The sequence below is a fragment of the Gymnoscopelus microlampas genome (genome assembly GCF_963454915.1).
Source record: "Gymnoscopelus microlampas genome assembly, chromosome: 13".
Classification (NCBI taxonomy): Eukaryota; Metazoa; Chordata; class Actinopteri; order Myctophiformes; family Myctophidae; genus Gymnoscopelus; species Gymnoscopelus microlampas.
Genome location: NC_139950.1, coordinates 11852484 through 11870431, shown reverse-complemented (window position 1 = coordinate 11870431; position 17948 = coordinate 11852484). Strand labels below are relative to the sequence as shown.

The 17948-nt window shown below is 43.1% G+C and overlaps 2 protein-coding genes across 3 annotated transcripts in view; one reads left to right on the top strand and one right to left on the bottom strand.

The window, feature by feature from the left end:
* hps1 (HPS1 biogenesis of lysosomal organelles complex 3 subunit 1) overlaps positions 1-11308 on the top strand; it is a 33475-nt gene extending 22167 nt beyond the window's left edge. For both annotated transcript variants that reach the window (XM_084076824.1, XM_084076825.1), the window contains exons 15-19: positions 1732-1797; positions 2936-3080; positions 3839-3952; positions 4801-4883; positions 5789-11308. In XM_084076824.1, coding sequence (XP_083932950.1) covers positions 1732-1797; positions 2936-3080; positions 3839-3952; positions 4801-4883; positions 5789-5951 — 571 coding nt within the window. In that variant the 3' untranslated portion in view covers positions 5952-11308. The remainder of the gene's footprint in view (positions 1-1731; positions 1798-2935; positions 3081-3838; positions 3953-4800; positions 4884-5788) is intronic.
* Positions 11309-13005: 1697 nt separating this feature from the next.
* On the bottom strand, positions 13006-17747 carry st3gal7 (ST3 beta-galactoside alpha-2,3-sialyltransferase 7; the record flags this gene model as incomplete). Its single annotated transcript, XM_084075988.1, has 7 exons — positions 13006-13092; positions 13247-13396; positions 14192-14332; positions 14830-15016; positions 16684-17030; positions 17365-17488; positions 17623-17747. 7 exons carry the CDS (start codon positions 17745-17747, stop codon positions 13006-13008), a joined length of 1161 nt encoding a protein of 386 aa, XP_083932114.1.
* Between the last annotated feature and the right edge of the window lie 201 nt (positions 17748-17948).

Below are 17948 nucleotides of genomic sequence, written 5' to 3'. Positions count from 1 at the left end.
TCTAGTGATAAAATAACAAAGCAGAGGCAAACAACTAAATTAGACACCTGTTTTGCTGGATAAAATACACTATGCTAGTCATACTGTGTAACATTAATTTTAGTAGCCTTTTTGGCAGCATCCCTTGTAGCTCTGTTGTCATTACTCTGTTTGTCTATACTGACGTACCGCCCGAAAAGGCATGCTGCAGGGTCCTACTGCCTGAGAACATTTTGTGACATTTTGCAACAACAAATTGTCAGAAACAGTATTTATTAACTATAAACTCCATAAATACATGTCTGGTGCCTACTGTATGTCATTTTGGTGCGAGTGCAGGGGCAGACATTTGGGAAATGGAAAATAGTGTTTAATAGTGTTTAGCGAAGTTGTCAAAAAACACATTGGAAACACGTGGAATTCTTATTGTGAAAAATATACCAATGGCAGATTATATAAAAAAAATAACTTGTTTAATTGAAAAAGTGATACAGTATGATTTTAATTTAAAGCAAACAGAAGGAAATCCTGACTGACTCGAGAAACGAGAAACCAGGAAAAAAAAATATGCATTTAGAGCATTTCGGCCTACAGTTTACTTTCTTAAAACGTATACAATGAAGACATTGAAGTTATGGCAAAATGGAAAGGTTGTGGATCGTTTGTTGAACGAACGTACCCAAAGTGCGATATTTTGGGGAAACGGGCGAACCGGCGTGAAATGCAGCCAGTCATCTCGATCCTCCATACATCTGGCTAGCTCGCCAGTACTTTAGGCCCCCTGCGCCGTTCTTATATGCAGACATGTCATTGTGGTGTGGGTGATGGCTGATTTAAGCAGTCACACCTGGCATGTGTGAACGCTCAAATCAGCCGTCACCCACACTACAGACACATTTTACCATTAGACGGTCACAAGACTTTGGTGTTGTCAGCGGCGGCTCTGCGGCACCTCAAACAGATGCCAAGAAGCGGATGAAGTAAAATGATCTGAGGAGGGGAGAACAATCCTATAAGAAGCATTTCTCAGTTAGCGACTTGAACCTATAGCGTCCTTATTCTGGGGAAGACTTTCGGTGGAAATCTGAAGAGATTTGGTGTAGAAGGAGAAAAAGAGGGGGCGTAATATAGACCCCTGGGAGACTCCGGTCAACAAAGTATATAGGGTTTAAGAATAAGCCCTATTTATAATCGCCAAACAAACTACGTGCATCCATGTAGACGTCAGGGTCTGCTATGTGTCCGAGCGGACGGTACACTCTTTTTGAATTAGAATCCTGTAAAGTAACAGTTTTGGACTTTGGTTTCCACCCGACAGAGACGATATGCTTCCAGTACACTGGACTCTGAAAAGCAAAAGTCTGATGGCTGTCCACGTCCTCCATGTCTCTACTAACACCTTAAGAAATGGTTCAGGCATGTCCAGTGAGGAGCCAAATAGGACCTGGTTGTATGTGTAATTATCTATCTGGATCACTAAGGTTTTTTTTTAAGGAGAAACCAATATTGATGTCATGCCTTCAATATTCGTGTCATGACTCAGTCGCAACTGAAAACGGGTCAATTTCCAGGGAGCATAGTGGCTTTTTTCCTTTAGGATAGAAAATGTCTCATTTTGGGGACAAATATGAAACCCTACTGTGTTGACTGACATTGACACCTTGAATTTTCATGCAGCCGTATGTGCATTTGTTTCACAGGATCCTGGTTTTAGATAACACTGTATACAGTATTTCTCTGTCTCTCTCTCAGGGAGAAGCTGTTGGACTGGAAAGACTTTCTTTTGGTGAAGAGCAAGAGGAACATCACCATGGTTTCATATCCTCTCATAATCTCATGCTCCTTTGGGTACCATCATGTCAGGGGCTGATCACTTTACTTAGCAAATATACGTCCAGATCTAGCTTTAGAGTTCACATTCACACAAGACATATCATCTTATATTCCTTTTAATATTTCCTTCTCCTCCCAGTGCTCTTCAGCAAGAGCTGCATTATTTAGGGAGTTTGACAAACGCTGCATGCAAAAAAAAAAACACACACACACAAAAAACATGCATGACGTGGGCAGAGATGAAGGCAGCTGTTTTATTTATTAGACCAGTGATTCTCAACCTTTTTAATGTCAAGGTGACCCAGTTTGATATGCATTAGGCCAGTGTTTCTCAAACATGTTCTTGTCGTGGACCCCCATTTGAAAATGTTTGGGCCAGGGACGCCCAGAAAAGGGTTAGGGTTATTTGTGCTAAAAAAAATTCGAAATGATTCAAACTTTTCCAAACATTTTCGATATGTTTTATTTAAATCCAGACCCCCTGGAACCTTGCCAAGTACCCCTGGGGGTCCCCAGACCCCGCTTTGAGAACCACTGCATTAGGCTATCATTTGTATGTCTGGGGTCCCAATCTACACTCTAAAACCCTCTGTGTTCATTTAACTCCATTTGTATGCTCTTGGAGTTACAGAGCCTTAAGGGTGTATTTTGTTCCTAACATCAATATCTGGGGACCCCCTTGTACCCCCCTCAAGGACCCCTGGGCATCCCTGGACCCTATGCGATCCTGTGCATTAGACCTTTAAATTGATTTGGTTGTTTAAAACGACGGTTCTCAAAGTGGGGTCCAGGGACCCTCATGGTTCCTTGAAGGGGATTCAAAATGGACCCTTCCAGGTCTGGAACTCTGAGAGTGTGCGAATGGATTCCATTTTGTACACCCTCAGAGTTACGGGGTCAGGAGTCCTTGGAATTAAAAGGTTGCTTGTGCATCTGCTATATCTGAAAAATCTTGAAAGTTTGAAGACATTTTGAAACATTTCGCACAAAAAAAAATTCATATCATTTTGGTGGTCCTTGGCGCGAAAACATTTAGAACGGCGTTTGTAGAATGGGCCTCAGGTCTTAATGGGTTAAGTTATAACATCCAGAGTGTATTGTTCTTGACCCGGGTCCCTCTCACGTACCTGGAGGACTTCCCGGGCCTCATCCATTTCATCTGTGTGGACCGATCCACCGGTCAGATGATCGCCCCGTCCATCAACGTCACGGACCGCACCACGTCCGAGCTGGGCAAGGGCCCGCTGGCACACTTCATCAAAAGCAAGGTCAGACCATCTATGAACGCCAGATTTTTTTACCCCTTCTCCCCAATAGGCCATATTATCACTTCCTTCACAGGTGTTACCAATGATACTAATGAAGGCTTTGTTCCATTTAGTGTAGCACAGTGGTGCTCAGATGTTTTTATTTCCACGACTCCCATAACTCTGAGAGTGTACAATTGGAACCAAATGGACCCAAAATGGGCCATTTGGAACCCCCTCTAGGAACCATGAGGGTACCTGGACCCCAATTTTAGACCCACTGGTGTAGCAGAGTGTTTCCAGTGAGCCAATATACACAATATCAGGACCATGACTGTTTGACCAGAATGGAACAGTGCGTTGTCAATGCTGTTCTATCCTACTGACTCACCTGCCAGTGAGGAGCCCCCACCAGGAGGACATAGAGCCTTGGTCCTACTCCTCCCGCCCAACACTCCCAGCTGACAGGTGCCGCCCCCCAGCCCGTAGGAATACATGTAGAGACACCCTCCCTCCCCGTCCGGCTTCCCTCTGGCCAATTGTATTCGTATAATAGACGCTTGACAAAGCTGAATGCACCCACGGTGGATTCGAACCCACAACCTCCGCGGTGGTGGGCAGATGCCTTACCCCTGCGTCACCTGAGCGCCCCATGAATGCAAGTTTTAATGTCAACGGTATGCTGTACATTTTCAGTGGATTGTTGTGATGGTTTCTTTCCAGATGTAATGACACTGTGTGTGTGTGTGTGTGTGTGTGTGTGTGTGTGTGTGGTGAAGGTGTGGGATCTGGTCAGAACCACCCGCCGCTATCTCCAGAAGGGCTACTCTACCGTCACGCTGCGAGACGGGGACTTCTACTTCTGCCACTTCCTCTGGTTTGAAAATGAAACGGTAAGCAGTGGTGGAAGATGTACTCAGATGTTTTACTTAAGTAAAAGTAGCAATACCAAAATATAAAAATACTCTCCGTTTACAAGTAAAAGGCCGGTGTTCAAAATGTTACTTGAGTAAAAGTACAAAAGTGTTGGCTTTGATTGTAGCTTTAATCAAATAGGGCTCAATGTAAATGCCCTGGAATGGTATTTTGTCGCTGTCGAGCAGAAACCTTTTATCTTCACATATATTTTTCGTCACTTAACGTCATACAAGAGTGTCAAGCTAAAGTTGGGAAAATAGCCGATCTACAAGCTCACAAGGCGTCGCATCCTGAAAAGTAACAGTTTTGGACATGGTTTACATGGTTTACACCTGCCAGCCACAATTTTGGACTCCGATTCTGCATTCTACACATTTCTCAGTAGTGCTCAAACTTTTCCGTGCCAAGGAACCCCCAGAAGAGGATTTGTGTTAAGAAATTCAAAATGATTCAACATAAACATTTCTTTCAAACACTTTAAAAAATGTACAAAAATGTTCAAAAAAGTAGATATACAAGTGAGGCACAAAGTGACGTGCTTGAGCTTGTATGTCTGCTATTTTTGAGAACCACCACTGTTCTAAATCGTAAGAGTTTTCTGAAAAAGGTATGTTGCTATGGATATAGCAAAAACAATTATGACAGATGCTTTCCCAATACTTTCCCTTGGTTGAATGCTTCATTCTGAATGGTCAATCCCTGAATTCAGTGGTCTGTTATTTTTTAATATCGTGTTGGGGTCTCTAATCACCCTGTTAGGGTTTGTTTCTCAATAATGACCCTATTCCCCATTGATTATCCCTTGCGTGATCTGACCAATCAGGGTTATAAACTGGAGGCTGTGGACCTGCCCATCCTGCCTGATGACTCCGCCCCCATAGGAATGCTTGCCTGGGACTATTACAGGTAACCTGCAGGACTGTTTAATATGGGATTCCCAATGTCTGGACTAGATGTCATTAATCATTAGTCAATCATTAGTCAAAGAGAACATCACTTAAAGGTTGATGTAAGCGATATACTTAAAAAAAACGTTTGTTAAAAAGTTCAAGCTCTATATTTCAATCTTTGCTATCGAGTGTTTTGGGCTCCCCCACCTCTCCAGCTCTGTAGTAAACACAAAATATGTTTCAGGTCAGGATACCAATTTCATCCAATAAGGAGAGAGAACCCCACAAAGATCATTCCAATTTTGTCTGCTCATTTCTGTGTTTCATCACCGCCATCTCTTTCACTTGTGTATCCTGTATCCTGCATGAGTTCTCTTTAATGATTGGGTCAAATCGGTATCCAATGTGGCATTTTCTGCTTTCTAAAGAGATGGGGAGAACCCTGTTACTGAACAAACACTATAGCAATGATCGCTAACGGACTATAGAGCTATTTAACACTTTAAACATACAAATATCACCTTTTTACACCCATTTTAAGCCTAATGTACTGTATACTTCATCATCATAAGACAAAGAATAACTATTGATTTTTACTTTGTTGCATGGCGCAAGCTCACGATGCGCTGCGCCACATTGTGAAGTGTCATTTCAGCATATTGTCTCTGTCGGGTGGAAACCTCATACTGTATGTCCTAAACTGTTACTGGATTCCAATTCCAAAACATCAAAAGTAGCAGATCTACAAGCTCAAAACGCGGCGCTTCGCGCCGCATTTCGAGCTTGTGGATCCGCTACTAATTATATGTGCAGATGAGAGGTTTCTGCCCGACAGCAACGTTGCATGACACAGGCGCTCGACTGCGTATAAATCGAGCTTTAATGAGGCTTTTCTAAAGACCTGGTTGTGTCCTGCTGCAGGAAGCTGCTGCGGTACTACAGTAAGAGCCACCAGGGGGAGGTAGTGAAGTGCTATGAGCTGTTGACCGTCCACCTGGGCGTCATTCCCACCGAGTGCATCCTCCAGCACTGCAAACAACTGGCCAGCAAGCTGTGGGAGCCGTCACGCAATCCTCTGCTGTAGACAACAGTGGTTCTCAAACCTTTTTCCATGTCAAGGACCCGCAAATTGAGATTTATTTGGCTGTGGACTCCCCCCATTTGGTTCCATTTGTATACACTCTGTGATACAAAAAAAACTAAAACAAAGCTGTATCAACATGGTTACACGGTTACACCCCCCCCCCCAAAAAAAAACCTTTTAACCTGTTTTCTCAGTTATCTCAGTTGACCGAAAATGCCGTTTGTGTGTGGATGAGAGGCCCCAAATGTGCGTTTTTGCAAAATATCCATGCTAGCGTGGACAGGGCCTGAGACTGCACTCTTTTACAGGTTCCATTTGTAAGTTAGATTAACACTGAGGATTTTACAGTGTGGAAAGGGGTCCCAGAGTGATAAATGCCATATGAAATGGCAGTCTGTGGGCTAATGCAGATCAAACTGGATGTCCTTGAAATTAAAACGGCTGAGAACCGCTGAACTAGACGATACTGGAACCCCGAGCTACACTGTGAAATACTCAGCGCTTATATAACTCTCCGAGTTACAGACCTGTAGCGGCCCATTTGGACCCCTGGTGGTACCCGAACCCAACATTGAGAACCAGTGCTGCAGACACACTCCCAGAACTGTTGGCTCGTGCACCATTCCTCCGTGGTAGACACCCCTCCCAAACACATTGCTCATGCATCATTTGCATTGCCAAGCAAATATTACATTTTGTGCCAAGGAAACGATTTGGTTTTCGTGCCGTCCCTTTGTGTGGAAATGCCTTAATGTTGTGAACTGCATTTTAATGATGCACATATATTTATGCTCCTCATAAATCCACAGTAAATAGGACTTGACCGAAACCACTGATTATGTTTTTGTCTAGCACTTTGATTTATTTATTCTTCTTTTCTGTTTTTAATTTAGAGCAGCCAATCATTTTTTACCCCTTTTTTTCATTTCTCCCAATGTTAGTTGTTAAGGCAGTTAACCCTCCCTCCCTCGACTCACATTTCTGTGCTGCACCCTACTGGCTCAGTGCCAGTGAGGAACCCCAACCGGGAGGACGTGGCGCCTCCCATCCTCCATTCCCCGCTGAGAGGCGCTGCATCAGCCTGTCGGAGTACAGTATGTGCAGTGACAGAGATCAGTCACCCCCGCCTTACCTGGCTTCCCTTCCCCGAACACGGCCAATTGTGCTCGTGTAGACCAGTGGTTCTCAACCTTTTTGGACCGTGACCCCCCAAAATAATCATGTTTGAACTGGGGACCCTCCCCCCACCCTGACAAGCACTTGGAATGCAGGAGTTGAGGCATTAGATTTAGCTTGACTCGGTTCCACAGATAATAGCAGATCTCAGAGCTTGTATATCGGCTATTTTCAAATGTTTTGCCTCTCTGTTATATTATTTGACAATTTGGCCAATGTTTGACCAGTTTTTATGGTATAGTTTATTATGTTGAGGTTTTAAAAAGGTCTTAAAAGTCCTTAAATTGTCACTTCACTGTCATCTGGGGACCCCCCCCCCAATGAAATAAATAATAACAAAACAAAAAACATGTGGGGACCCACAGGTTGAGAACCACTAGTGTAGACGTTTGGCCAAAGCCGATGCAGTGCGGTGGATTCGAGCAGCATTCGTGCAGGTACATTATTAATCCTTGAACCGCCCCTTGTCTAGCACTTTTTTAAAACGCCGTTATGCACATTGTGCTATTGTTTGAAGTATAATTGTATATTCATATAGTGTCATCTGTTTTTGTTTATTGTAATATAATCATTATTAAATTATGCTTACTATTTAATGACAATATTAGAGACTGAGGCTACTTAAGAATCAAGTGATATTGCTGTATTTCCCAAACATCATTTTGAAATGATTGAATCCTGCTACAATTACCAATACAGTGGGTGACCATTGACTTTGTCGCTTTTCATAAGAGAATCACTTCACTCATTTGCCTCACCCGCTTTGCAGTAAATTTAAGTTCCAAATACTACCACAAGGTGCCGCTTTGGAGTCACTTTTTTTGTGACAGAGAGACAGACAGACAGACATACATACAGACAGACAGACAGACAGACAGACAGACAGACAGACAGACAGACAGACAGACAGACAGATAGATGTCTTATATTAATAATAATAATAATAATAACTAGCAATAATTACGTGTGCTTAGAGCGTTTAAATTGGGTTTTCTGTTCAGCGTCGGGCAGTCAGGAACGCATCTCTGTCATTTTAGAAATGTTCAGACACACATTGGTTTCTGTCTGTCTGTCTGTCTGTCTGTCTGTCTGTCTGTCTGTCTGTCTCAAAAGTCCGTGGAGAGAGAGAGAGAGAGAGAGACAGACAGACAGACGTCTTATATGTTTTTTTTTCTCACATCAATTTCTGTATAGTATCATTGTTCCTCTTTCCTCTGTAAACAAAATAGTCTTGTTAGTGTAGCGGTTAAAACTAATGTCGCGTGATTTTACGACCCGGGTTCGAATCCCACGCTATAAGCATGCTGATCTGCTATTTTTACTTTTACTTCTACTCCACTACATCTCAGAGGAAAATATTGTACTTTTACTCCACTACCATTATTTGAACGCTTTAGTTACTAGTTACTTTGCAGATATAAATCATTACATTATAAAACATACATTATTTGCCCTATTTCACATAGTCTATTTGAAAATGGCCGATCTACAAGCTCACAACGCATTGCGACGCATTGTGAGCTTGTAGATCAGCTATTTTCAAATATTTCAGTACTTTAAGTATATTTGCCAATACTTTTGTACTTTTACTTTGATTGAACTCAAGTAACATTTTGAGTTCATCCATGACCGTAACAGACGACCGTCATGTGATCCATGGCCAACAGCAAGGCGTTTGTTTTCATTCTTATAAAACCGCGTGGCTCATTTATATGCACGTGAAAGTAACTAAGCGGAAAGTAACTAAGTACATTTACTCCATGTCCACTTGTTGCTGACGGTGCGTGGTAGTGTAGGAGCAGCGCTGTAAAAGCCCCAAGCGTCATCGGTGCAGGAAAGATGCGTATTTGGTTGTACACACGGAGACGCAAGGGTGGCGTTTTCAGTCGGAATTCAAATCATGATGCAACACTTTGTGAGCTTTTATGGGACACTGTTGTACAACAAAGTAGAATTCATTTGTGAAGAAAGAAAAACCCATTAACAGTTGAAAATAGCCTACACCCTACACCATTTCTGCCCATCCCTCTAACTTCATGTAGGCGCATTAAAAATATCAAAATTGGCCGCTCTGAATTTGTATCTGAACAAATACTTTGATAGAAGAGATAGGCCTACAGAGGTACTGTAGGGGGGAGGGGGAACCTGATAGCAGAGTTCCTCACTTGGCTTATTTGGAATAGGCTGCATACATTAACATAACCGGTTTGGCAAGAGACTGGGCCAGTGTTGTAGGCTAGTGCTAATTTTGGAAGTGGGGGAGCGCGGTTCTTGAGCGGATTGGAGTTTTTTTTGTTACTTTATTTCGGTTTTAGGGTTAAGCTCTGATCCACCCGTCCCCCCCTCCCACGAAAGCCCCCCGACCCCCCGCACGCAACCACTCCGCCGCGCTAAAACGCACTGTCTGTGCCTGTGGTGGCCAACTGAAAGCTATAATAACATAGTAGTATGACAAGGGTGCCATTATATTCAATGATATTCAATTGTTTTGTGGAAAACACATGGCTCATCATGCTTAATTAAAGAGAGACTCACTTGCCTTTTCTAAGTGCTTTTCATTGTTTGGACAGAAGAAATTGTAAACATTTAGCCAATATTCGATCATCATTAAATAACAGACAGTGAACTGGTAAACTGGTGACAGCATGTCATGGATAGCACATTAATTCTTAAACAATATTGAGGAGGAAATAATTATAAACGAGGAAATAAAATAAAACAAACCAAAAAGACGCCAATAACCCCTGTCTTATAAAAACTGCCAAAGTGGCTCGGGGTTATCTGACATGACAGGCTGTGCCACTTTGGTTTTTGTGCTTTCTGCCGTGCGATGTGCTCGCAGCCAAGTCTTGACATAAGGCTCTGGATTCCAGGACCTGAGCGGAGGTCCATGCTGTCTAATAAACATCAGAGCCGACACACGTTCTGTATGCAGTCGCGAACGGAGTGATGTTATTATAAGGTTCAATGTTCATCAAACTAAAGAGAGAGAGAGAGAGAGAGAGAGAGAGAGCAGTGTCCCATAAAGTAGTAGTGGAAATAGCCGATCTACAAGCTCACAAAGTGTTGCACCATGATGCTTTGCGAGCTTGTAGATCTGCTATGTTTTAAAATAAAAGTCTGTCTGTTGGTTTTATGAATATTAATCCATTATACATACATTATATATATATAACGCACTGGCCAATACAAACTAATAGACGAGAATGAATAATTTGTATGCTCATCGCGTGGGATTCGAACACGGGTCGAAAAATCACCGGACATTAGTTTTAACCGCTACACTAGCTGGGCTGTTTCATTTATAGAGGAAAATGTTGGAATATTACTACACAACAATTGATGCGAGAAAAAAAAAACATATAAGACGTCTGTCTGTCTGTCTCTCTCTCTCTCTCCACAGACTTTTGAGACAGACAGACAGAAACCAATGTGTGTCTGAACATTTCTAAAATGACAGAGATGCGTTCCTGACTGCCCGACGCTGAACAGAAAACCCAATCTATTGGCAAGAGAAAAAAATACGTTTATTTTCCCGTCTCGTTTGATCAATTAAGACGTTAAAATTAAACTAATGTTAAGCGCAGCATCATGCTATCTAACTTTATTTGCTTAATATTTTGCTTAATATAAATGTCACATCTTGTACTGTAAGCAACATACAGGATCTTTCTCTGTCTTTCTAGGAAAAACAGTGCCTAAAAACCCCAAAACAAACAATTTTGCTATTCAAATGAGCTATTGGCATGATAAAACATACGTTTACATTTTCCAAAGCAAGTGTCAAAACATAATACAAAAGTGTAAAGTAATGTATGTACAGTTTGGAGAGGATATACAGTAACTAGTAACAAATATATTCTTGCTGTCTGCTGTGGGCTGTAGGCAGTAGACCGCTGCTGCCCCTAGTGGCACAGAGTGGAAATCATACATGCCCTGCATGAAACGCATGAGAAGAATGAAAAAAAACGACAAAGTCAATGGTCACCCACTGTATATTGCAGCTACATGTAGATTTTCTTTTCTTCTGTGATATGTCAGTTCCGTGTTGATGACAGAATTTGCTACGGTACAGCACCCTTTATTTATTTCAAATATTGTCATATATACTGCATGTTTGACAAAAAATGTAATAAGCCACTTGTCTTTTGAACTGTTATAAACAGAAAATGGATACAGTACAGTTACATTCATCTATGATTAATTATTTACATGGTCATCACTGCGAGATGCTTGTGCACATAGTGTTTAATTCTGAGGGACTAATTATTCAGCCATGTGATAACTAATTGAGTGAACAGCTGGTGAGGCAACGAGCTGTTCAGTGAACACAGAGGAGGAAGTCTAAAGCTTAACCACTTAAGCCCTGTTTTATACTTCGTCATGACGGTGTCGTGTGGCCAAAATAGACTACATAAGCTCACTATGCGTCGCATCGCGACGCATAGTGAGCTTTTAGGTTGGCTATTTCCACAGTTTTTCCGCCTGGAGTGACTTGGCTAAAATAGTAGTCCCTCGAGACAAGACTTGTTGACTCACACAATGTTCAAATGCTTCCGCGTAACAGGCTCTATATATATATAATAAAGTGGATGTCCCGTCTCCCCGCATTTCCGTTTAGCCTTTACAGTCGCGTAAATAAGTGCTACTGGAAACCCAATTGGTCAAGGCCTATCTAGCTTGCGGCTTTGATGAAATTGAAATTCGAAAATATATTTTAAATATATCGTCTCTGTTGGGTGGAAACCTCATATGTGCAAAACTGTTACTTTTCAGGATTCAAATTCAAAAATAGCAAAATTAGCAGATCGACGAGCTTGAGGATCTGCTACTTTTGTTGCTTTTGTGTGACGCTGTAGTGTGATCAAGTAGGGCGTTAATTTACGAAAAAACACGACCGTGACGATATTTTAAATTGTATTTTCATGAACTGAAATGACAACGTTAAGGGATAGAGTTTTGAGTCTCTGTAGCATTTGAAGATTGTGAGAGAGTGGCCTGGCCTGAGAGACTACCAAAACAGGGACGGCAGGTTGAGCGTGGTTCATTTCTATTCCATCGCACAATGGTGGCGCTTGCCAGAAAGAACAAATCTTCAAGCTAACAAGCTGCGTCGCATCGCTAATCTGCCTTCTCATTGTGACATCTCGATGGCTCATTCATAACCCTTAGGGCAGAATCCAGGCATGTGAACTGTCAGGCCGCTTCCAGATGGAGCTCTGTGGGTCTTCTCATTTACACACTCACACAGGGAATGTGTTATTGTAGATTTCAGTGATGAATTGTCTCTACAGTCAGTACTTGACTTCCTCACAGCACCCCTGTGAGGTCAGACACTACTCCTGCAGCCACTACAGAAGAGCTTCTCAGCACTGACATTGTGTGACCTGCATATTGAGAATTGTAGGAAAAATCAAGGAAGTATAAGCGAAGTAAATAAAAAAAAAAGATACACACACATTTTCAAAAATAGCAGATCTACAAGCTCATAGCGCATCACAGCCCTGTGTGAGCTTGTAAAGTAAAAAGAAAGCAGCCATGGGAACCAATCGTAACCAAGCCATGTGCCCATAGGTCAGCAGCCTCTCTCCCTGCAACATACACTAGTATGTTGCAGGGACTTATTGTAACCCCAGTCTAACCCTTGATGCTGAGTGCCAAGCAGGGAGGTATTAGATTTTTTGTCTTTGGTGTGACTCGGCCGGGGATTGAACCCCGACCTCCCAGTCTCAGGGCGGACACTCTTAACTACAAAGCCGCTGATTGTGAGATTTTGTATTTTTGAACATTTTGAAAGCCTTACAAATCGGGACACATCGTCTGCGTAATTGGCCATAACAACGTTGTCCAAAAAAAGTCTCTACAGTACATTGCTCCCTCACAGCGCCCCTGTGAGGTCAGACACGGCTCCTGCAGCCACCAGATCCCTCAAGAAGAGCTTCTCAGCACTGATATCATGGACAACCTGTGTATTGACAAGAAAAGGAAGAATCGAGGAAGCTCTGTGCTTATTATGAGGGGTTATGCCTGGAATTATGAACTTGAAGTTATGCAAGGTCTTATCATTATTACCCCATATCCCACAGTCTGAGTTGAGCTAGTTAGTGGCCTTGTGTTACCTGAACCTTCATGGCTGCCATGCGAATGGTCTCATAGTAGTGAAGCCTGGCTTCTGGGTGCTGCATGTCGTAGCCAAACCCTGCCAAGCTCACCTGGTCACACAACTGCAAGGCCATCACCACAGCACTGGCACCTAGCGTGGGCACCATCTATATGGGAGGATAAAAGACATATCTATGCATATCCAACAGACTCTTCATCCAGGCAGGAGAGGATATGCGGCTACCAATAGGACTAATGCTACAGCGTGTTGGTATTAGTAACCAAATATAAGCTACATTGAAGCAAAGGAGAAAAAAAGATAATACACAGAGATAGGCGGAAGAGAACTGTTATTCAAATAATTTCAATGTTTATATCCACAGGAAGTCAGGAAATTTGTAGGCAAAATAAAGGTGGCGCTTTTTACGCCTAACGGATTCAAATTTGGCGGCCCTAGGCTGTTCAAATATGATTAGAACGGGACTGAAAATCCACACTGAATTGTTCTTTAGTCCATGGACACTTAGACTCGCGTAGCCAGACAACTATTCCAAAATCTCCGAATGCTATATAGAGTCTGGAACTTATTTTGATTTATAAGACAAATTTGGTAAAGACGAAACAGAAGCGGGAAGGAGGCGTCACATCCGCTTTATCCTCTGGTCATTTTCAGAGCTTCCGTGCTCCAGACTGTATGACGGACACATTCAAAAATTGTGGGAGGCAACAGTCTGGCTCACAAGACTAAGCGCAACGCCATGTTTATTGTACTTAAGTCTGTCTCCCTCTGCCAACACCTCTCGCTGTTGGCAGAGGGAGACGATGCATAATAAAACATGTAGCTTTAAATAGTCATATATTTTTTTGATATAACCCATGCTGGTGTCTACGTGCTAGGCACACCTAAAACACAACATACTGTACATCGCCTCAGCTTCATTCGCCTGAAAACAACCACTGACCTTCCCCTGGTTGTGAGCATAGCCCTTTAGGGCCTGTCCCGTCCTGTGGACGATTTCCGGGTGGAGAATCCTGAAGTTCTCCGGCCTCAGGGGAATGTCCTCCACAACCTCCCTCCAGAACCACAGCTTGGACCAGAAGGTCTACACAGCATCGACAGGAGACACACAACTGAGTAAGACCGGGGTCTACAACGTTTTCCAGCCCAAGGACCCCTTGGCTGAGATAGAGATGAAGCAGGGACACTCTCACTACATTGTTGTACTTGTTTGACAGCATTATCATCAGTGTATGTTGGATTCATATTAATGTGTATTTTCAGACATTTAACCATTTAAACCGTCAGTACTTGGTAAACTTGACTTCTCGTTTTTCCCTCTACACCAAACATATTTGCTGAAAATAGCCGTGCTGCGAGGCGTTGTGAGCTTGTAGATTGGCTATTTTCAGCTGATGTTCCCCTCAGAATAGGGAAGCAAGGGTTTAAGTGGTTAGTGTAAAACATCCAATCACACTCTGAGGACCCCCTTTTGACCCCTGGAGTAAGAAGTCTGTGAATGTGACATAATATGGATTTGTACCGTTTCTCAAAATTCTGTATGTGATTTAGAGGTGGTTGTTTTGTTTCTCTCTCGCCCACCAGAGGTTGTTTGGTGACGACAGAGGTGAGCCAGTCCAGATCCAGGCTCTTGAAGACCACCAGAGCGACCATGACGGTGTTGGTGTAATCCCCAGCGGGGTGGGGGGCTCCCTCTGGGTAAACCAGACGAATGGTGGTCTTGGAGCCAGCGTCTCTCTCAAAGCCCAGTACAGGAGCGTTGTTCAGCCTGGAGAAGATAAAGAACATGAGGTAAAGTTTGGTCAGACAGCTGCCCACATACCGTACATTCATTAAGAGTGAGTGGCAGCATACCATATCGTTGCTGTCGGGCAGAAATCTCTTATGTCCATATTCTAACTTTTTGTGTTTTTTTTTTGTATATTAATGCCCCTACAGAATCTCTCCTGCAAGCCATTAGCCACTAGTGTTTACTTTTGTAGTCCTCTGCCTACATATTTAAACATCATTCACTGCCATTCATGTTGAAACTGTGTGTGGGGAGGCGGGGGGGGGGGGGGCTTTAAAGTCACCCTTTTCAGTCACTATGGTATTTATTTATTTTAAGATGACTGTATTGTTCTAATCCAATACATTCAAATTCATACATCAATGTAAATTATCAATCAATAAACAGTTACAGCTAACATTGACAAAAATGTTCAAGTACACTTTGTATCGTTTTATTGAATATAAGGCCAAAATGTAAACAAAAACACAATACCTAAAGATAAAACAATTTTGGAAAGGACTGTGGAGGTGTATGTAAACTATGTGCCTGATGTTGACAACGGACAATGGCATGTAACGTTATTGTCCTTTAACCACATCAACCCTATATACTTGGTTGACTGGGGTCCCCCAGGGCTCTATACTTGGTCAGCGCCTTTTTTTTCTTACCTTTACACCAAATCTCTTTGCCGAAAATAAACTCTGTGAGCTTGTAGATCCTGCTATTTTCGCGGAATGTTCGCCCCCCAGAACAGGTGCACTAGGTTACATGTTAAGGGAAATCTAGAATCAGAGCATACAGGATGGGTGGAGGAGGGGGTGGAGGAGGGGGGTGGAGGAGAGGGTGATGAAATGCAGGGACAGTGACGGGCAGCAACAGTTGCAAGTGTGTTTCTCAGCTTAACCCATTAAATCCGGATAAGCATCTGTGTCATTTTAGATTTTAGCTTTACAGTATATGGTCTCTATCGGGTGGAAACCTCATATGTCCAAAACTGTTACTTTTCAGGCTTCAAATTCAAAAGTGGCAGATCTACAAGCTCTCACTATCACATGTCCATATATGATGACAACAGGGATCTCCATTTATGGGCATGAAAGGGACATGGAATGACAGATACAGAGATCTCCATATATCGGTCAGATCGGCCGTGCGACGTGCTGAGTGGTTAGTGAGCCCGCCTACGAAGCCAGAGCCTCTGGTTGTCCCAGGTTCGATGCCAGGCCAGGCCAGCAATGTGTCGATGTGTGTCCCTGAGCAAGACTCTTAATCCCTAATTGCTCCCCGAGCACCGTAGAATCGCACTCACTGCTCCTAGTAGTTATAGGATGGGTAAATGCAGAGGACAAATTTCATGGATGTGCAAATATACAGTGACCAAAACACTCCAAAGAGTGGGGACTATTGTTCTACTATTGTAATGGTGTGAGGGCCACATTGCACCCGAACTCCTAACCTCTAGTACATAAAATAAATTCCAGAAAATTCACAATTATTTCCCCTAAAGTTAGCATAAATTGCAGATCTAAAAGCGGACACCGCATCGCGACGTGTCACATTAAATCCCAGGCGATATCTAGTCTCTTAACAAGGCATCAACATAACATCCATATAAGATGTCCATCTTTCATTGTCCTTATTGTCTGACCATAACGCGTACCAACCTGATGATGATGTCGTACTGGTCAATGTGCGAGCCAAGACGACTGCCGTGAAGCACGCCTCCACTGCCCACCACCACACAGCGCCTGCAACTGCCCTCTCTCCCCCCCAGGGAGGGGGGCAGCCCCGGCTGGGGGAGAGAGGAGAGCGCCGTGGCCAGATGCTCCTCACTGCCCCGAAGTCCCAAGGGAGGGGACAGGTCCCAGGAGGACGCCGAGTTCTCCCCCGGCTCCACGAACACGGGGATGTCCGTGAGACCTGCGGAACAGGACAGGGCTTTGAGGTGGTCCACGCTCCATCTAGGCTGACAGGGCGCTGATAGCAGGGAGGCTGACTGGTTTAGGAAGACCTAGAGAGAGGGGGAGATAAAGAATGGGTTAGAACAGTGGTTCTCAGAACTTTTAAGCTCTGGACCACTTAGCATATCATTACTGTCGGGCAGAAACCTCCTGTCTCCATATTTTAACTGTTTGTGTTTTTTCGTAAATGAATGCCCGACTTGATCATACTAGCGTCACACAAAAGCATCAAAACGCAAGAATCAAAAACGCAAAAATGCATAAAATAAAAAACTTGTAGATCTGCTATTTCTGCTTTTTTTAAACGATTATTCAAAATAAATACGATTATCTCAAATAATTGCGATTTGACGATTATGTAAACAAACACTTGTGCGTTCATACCAGATCTTTGGGCTCTTGGTGGCCATCGGTGGCTGTCAGCTTATCCGAAGGGTAATATGCTGGAATCAGAATAGCAGAGTAGCATCCCACCAACAGCAACAGACTCAGGATGAGGTTGTTGGTCCTGCATCCAAAAGTGAAGCGAGGAGGAGAGAGGGAGAGGCGTGAAGAACCTTGTACACAACGTCAGCTGACAGGCCCACACATAATACATACATAATAATCATGGGTGCTCAAGTACACAGAGGGCATGTTTACCTGCTGATGAAGAATTCTGCCGCGTCTGTCTTCTTGTCCTCTGGTAGCCTTTGGATGACAGATGTTAATAGTGTAGTCTCACTCTTACTGCGGTCATTTGAGTCCTCTACACTCAGAGTCACCATGGCAGAAGTACATCCACCCAGTTAATAATCTAACTCATTCAACTACAAAACATAACACTTCGGTTTTTCCACTGCCATACATAGAACAACAAACATTGTCCCTAGCAATAGCTCTTAGAGACTGAAGGACAAATCTTGAGGACAAATGGAATGGGACATTGACATGCACAAAATAACACGGCCACTATTTAGTTCTCTGTT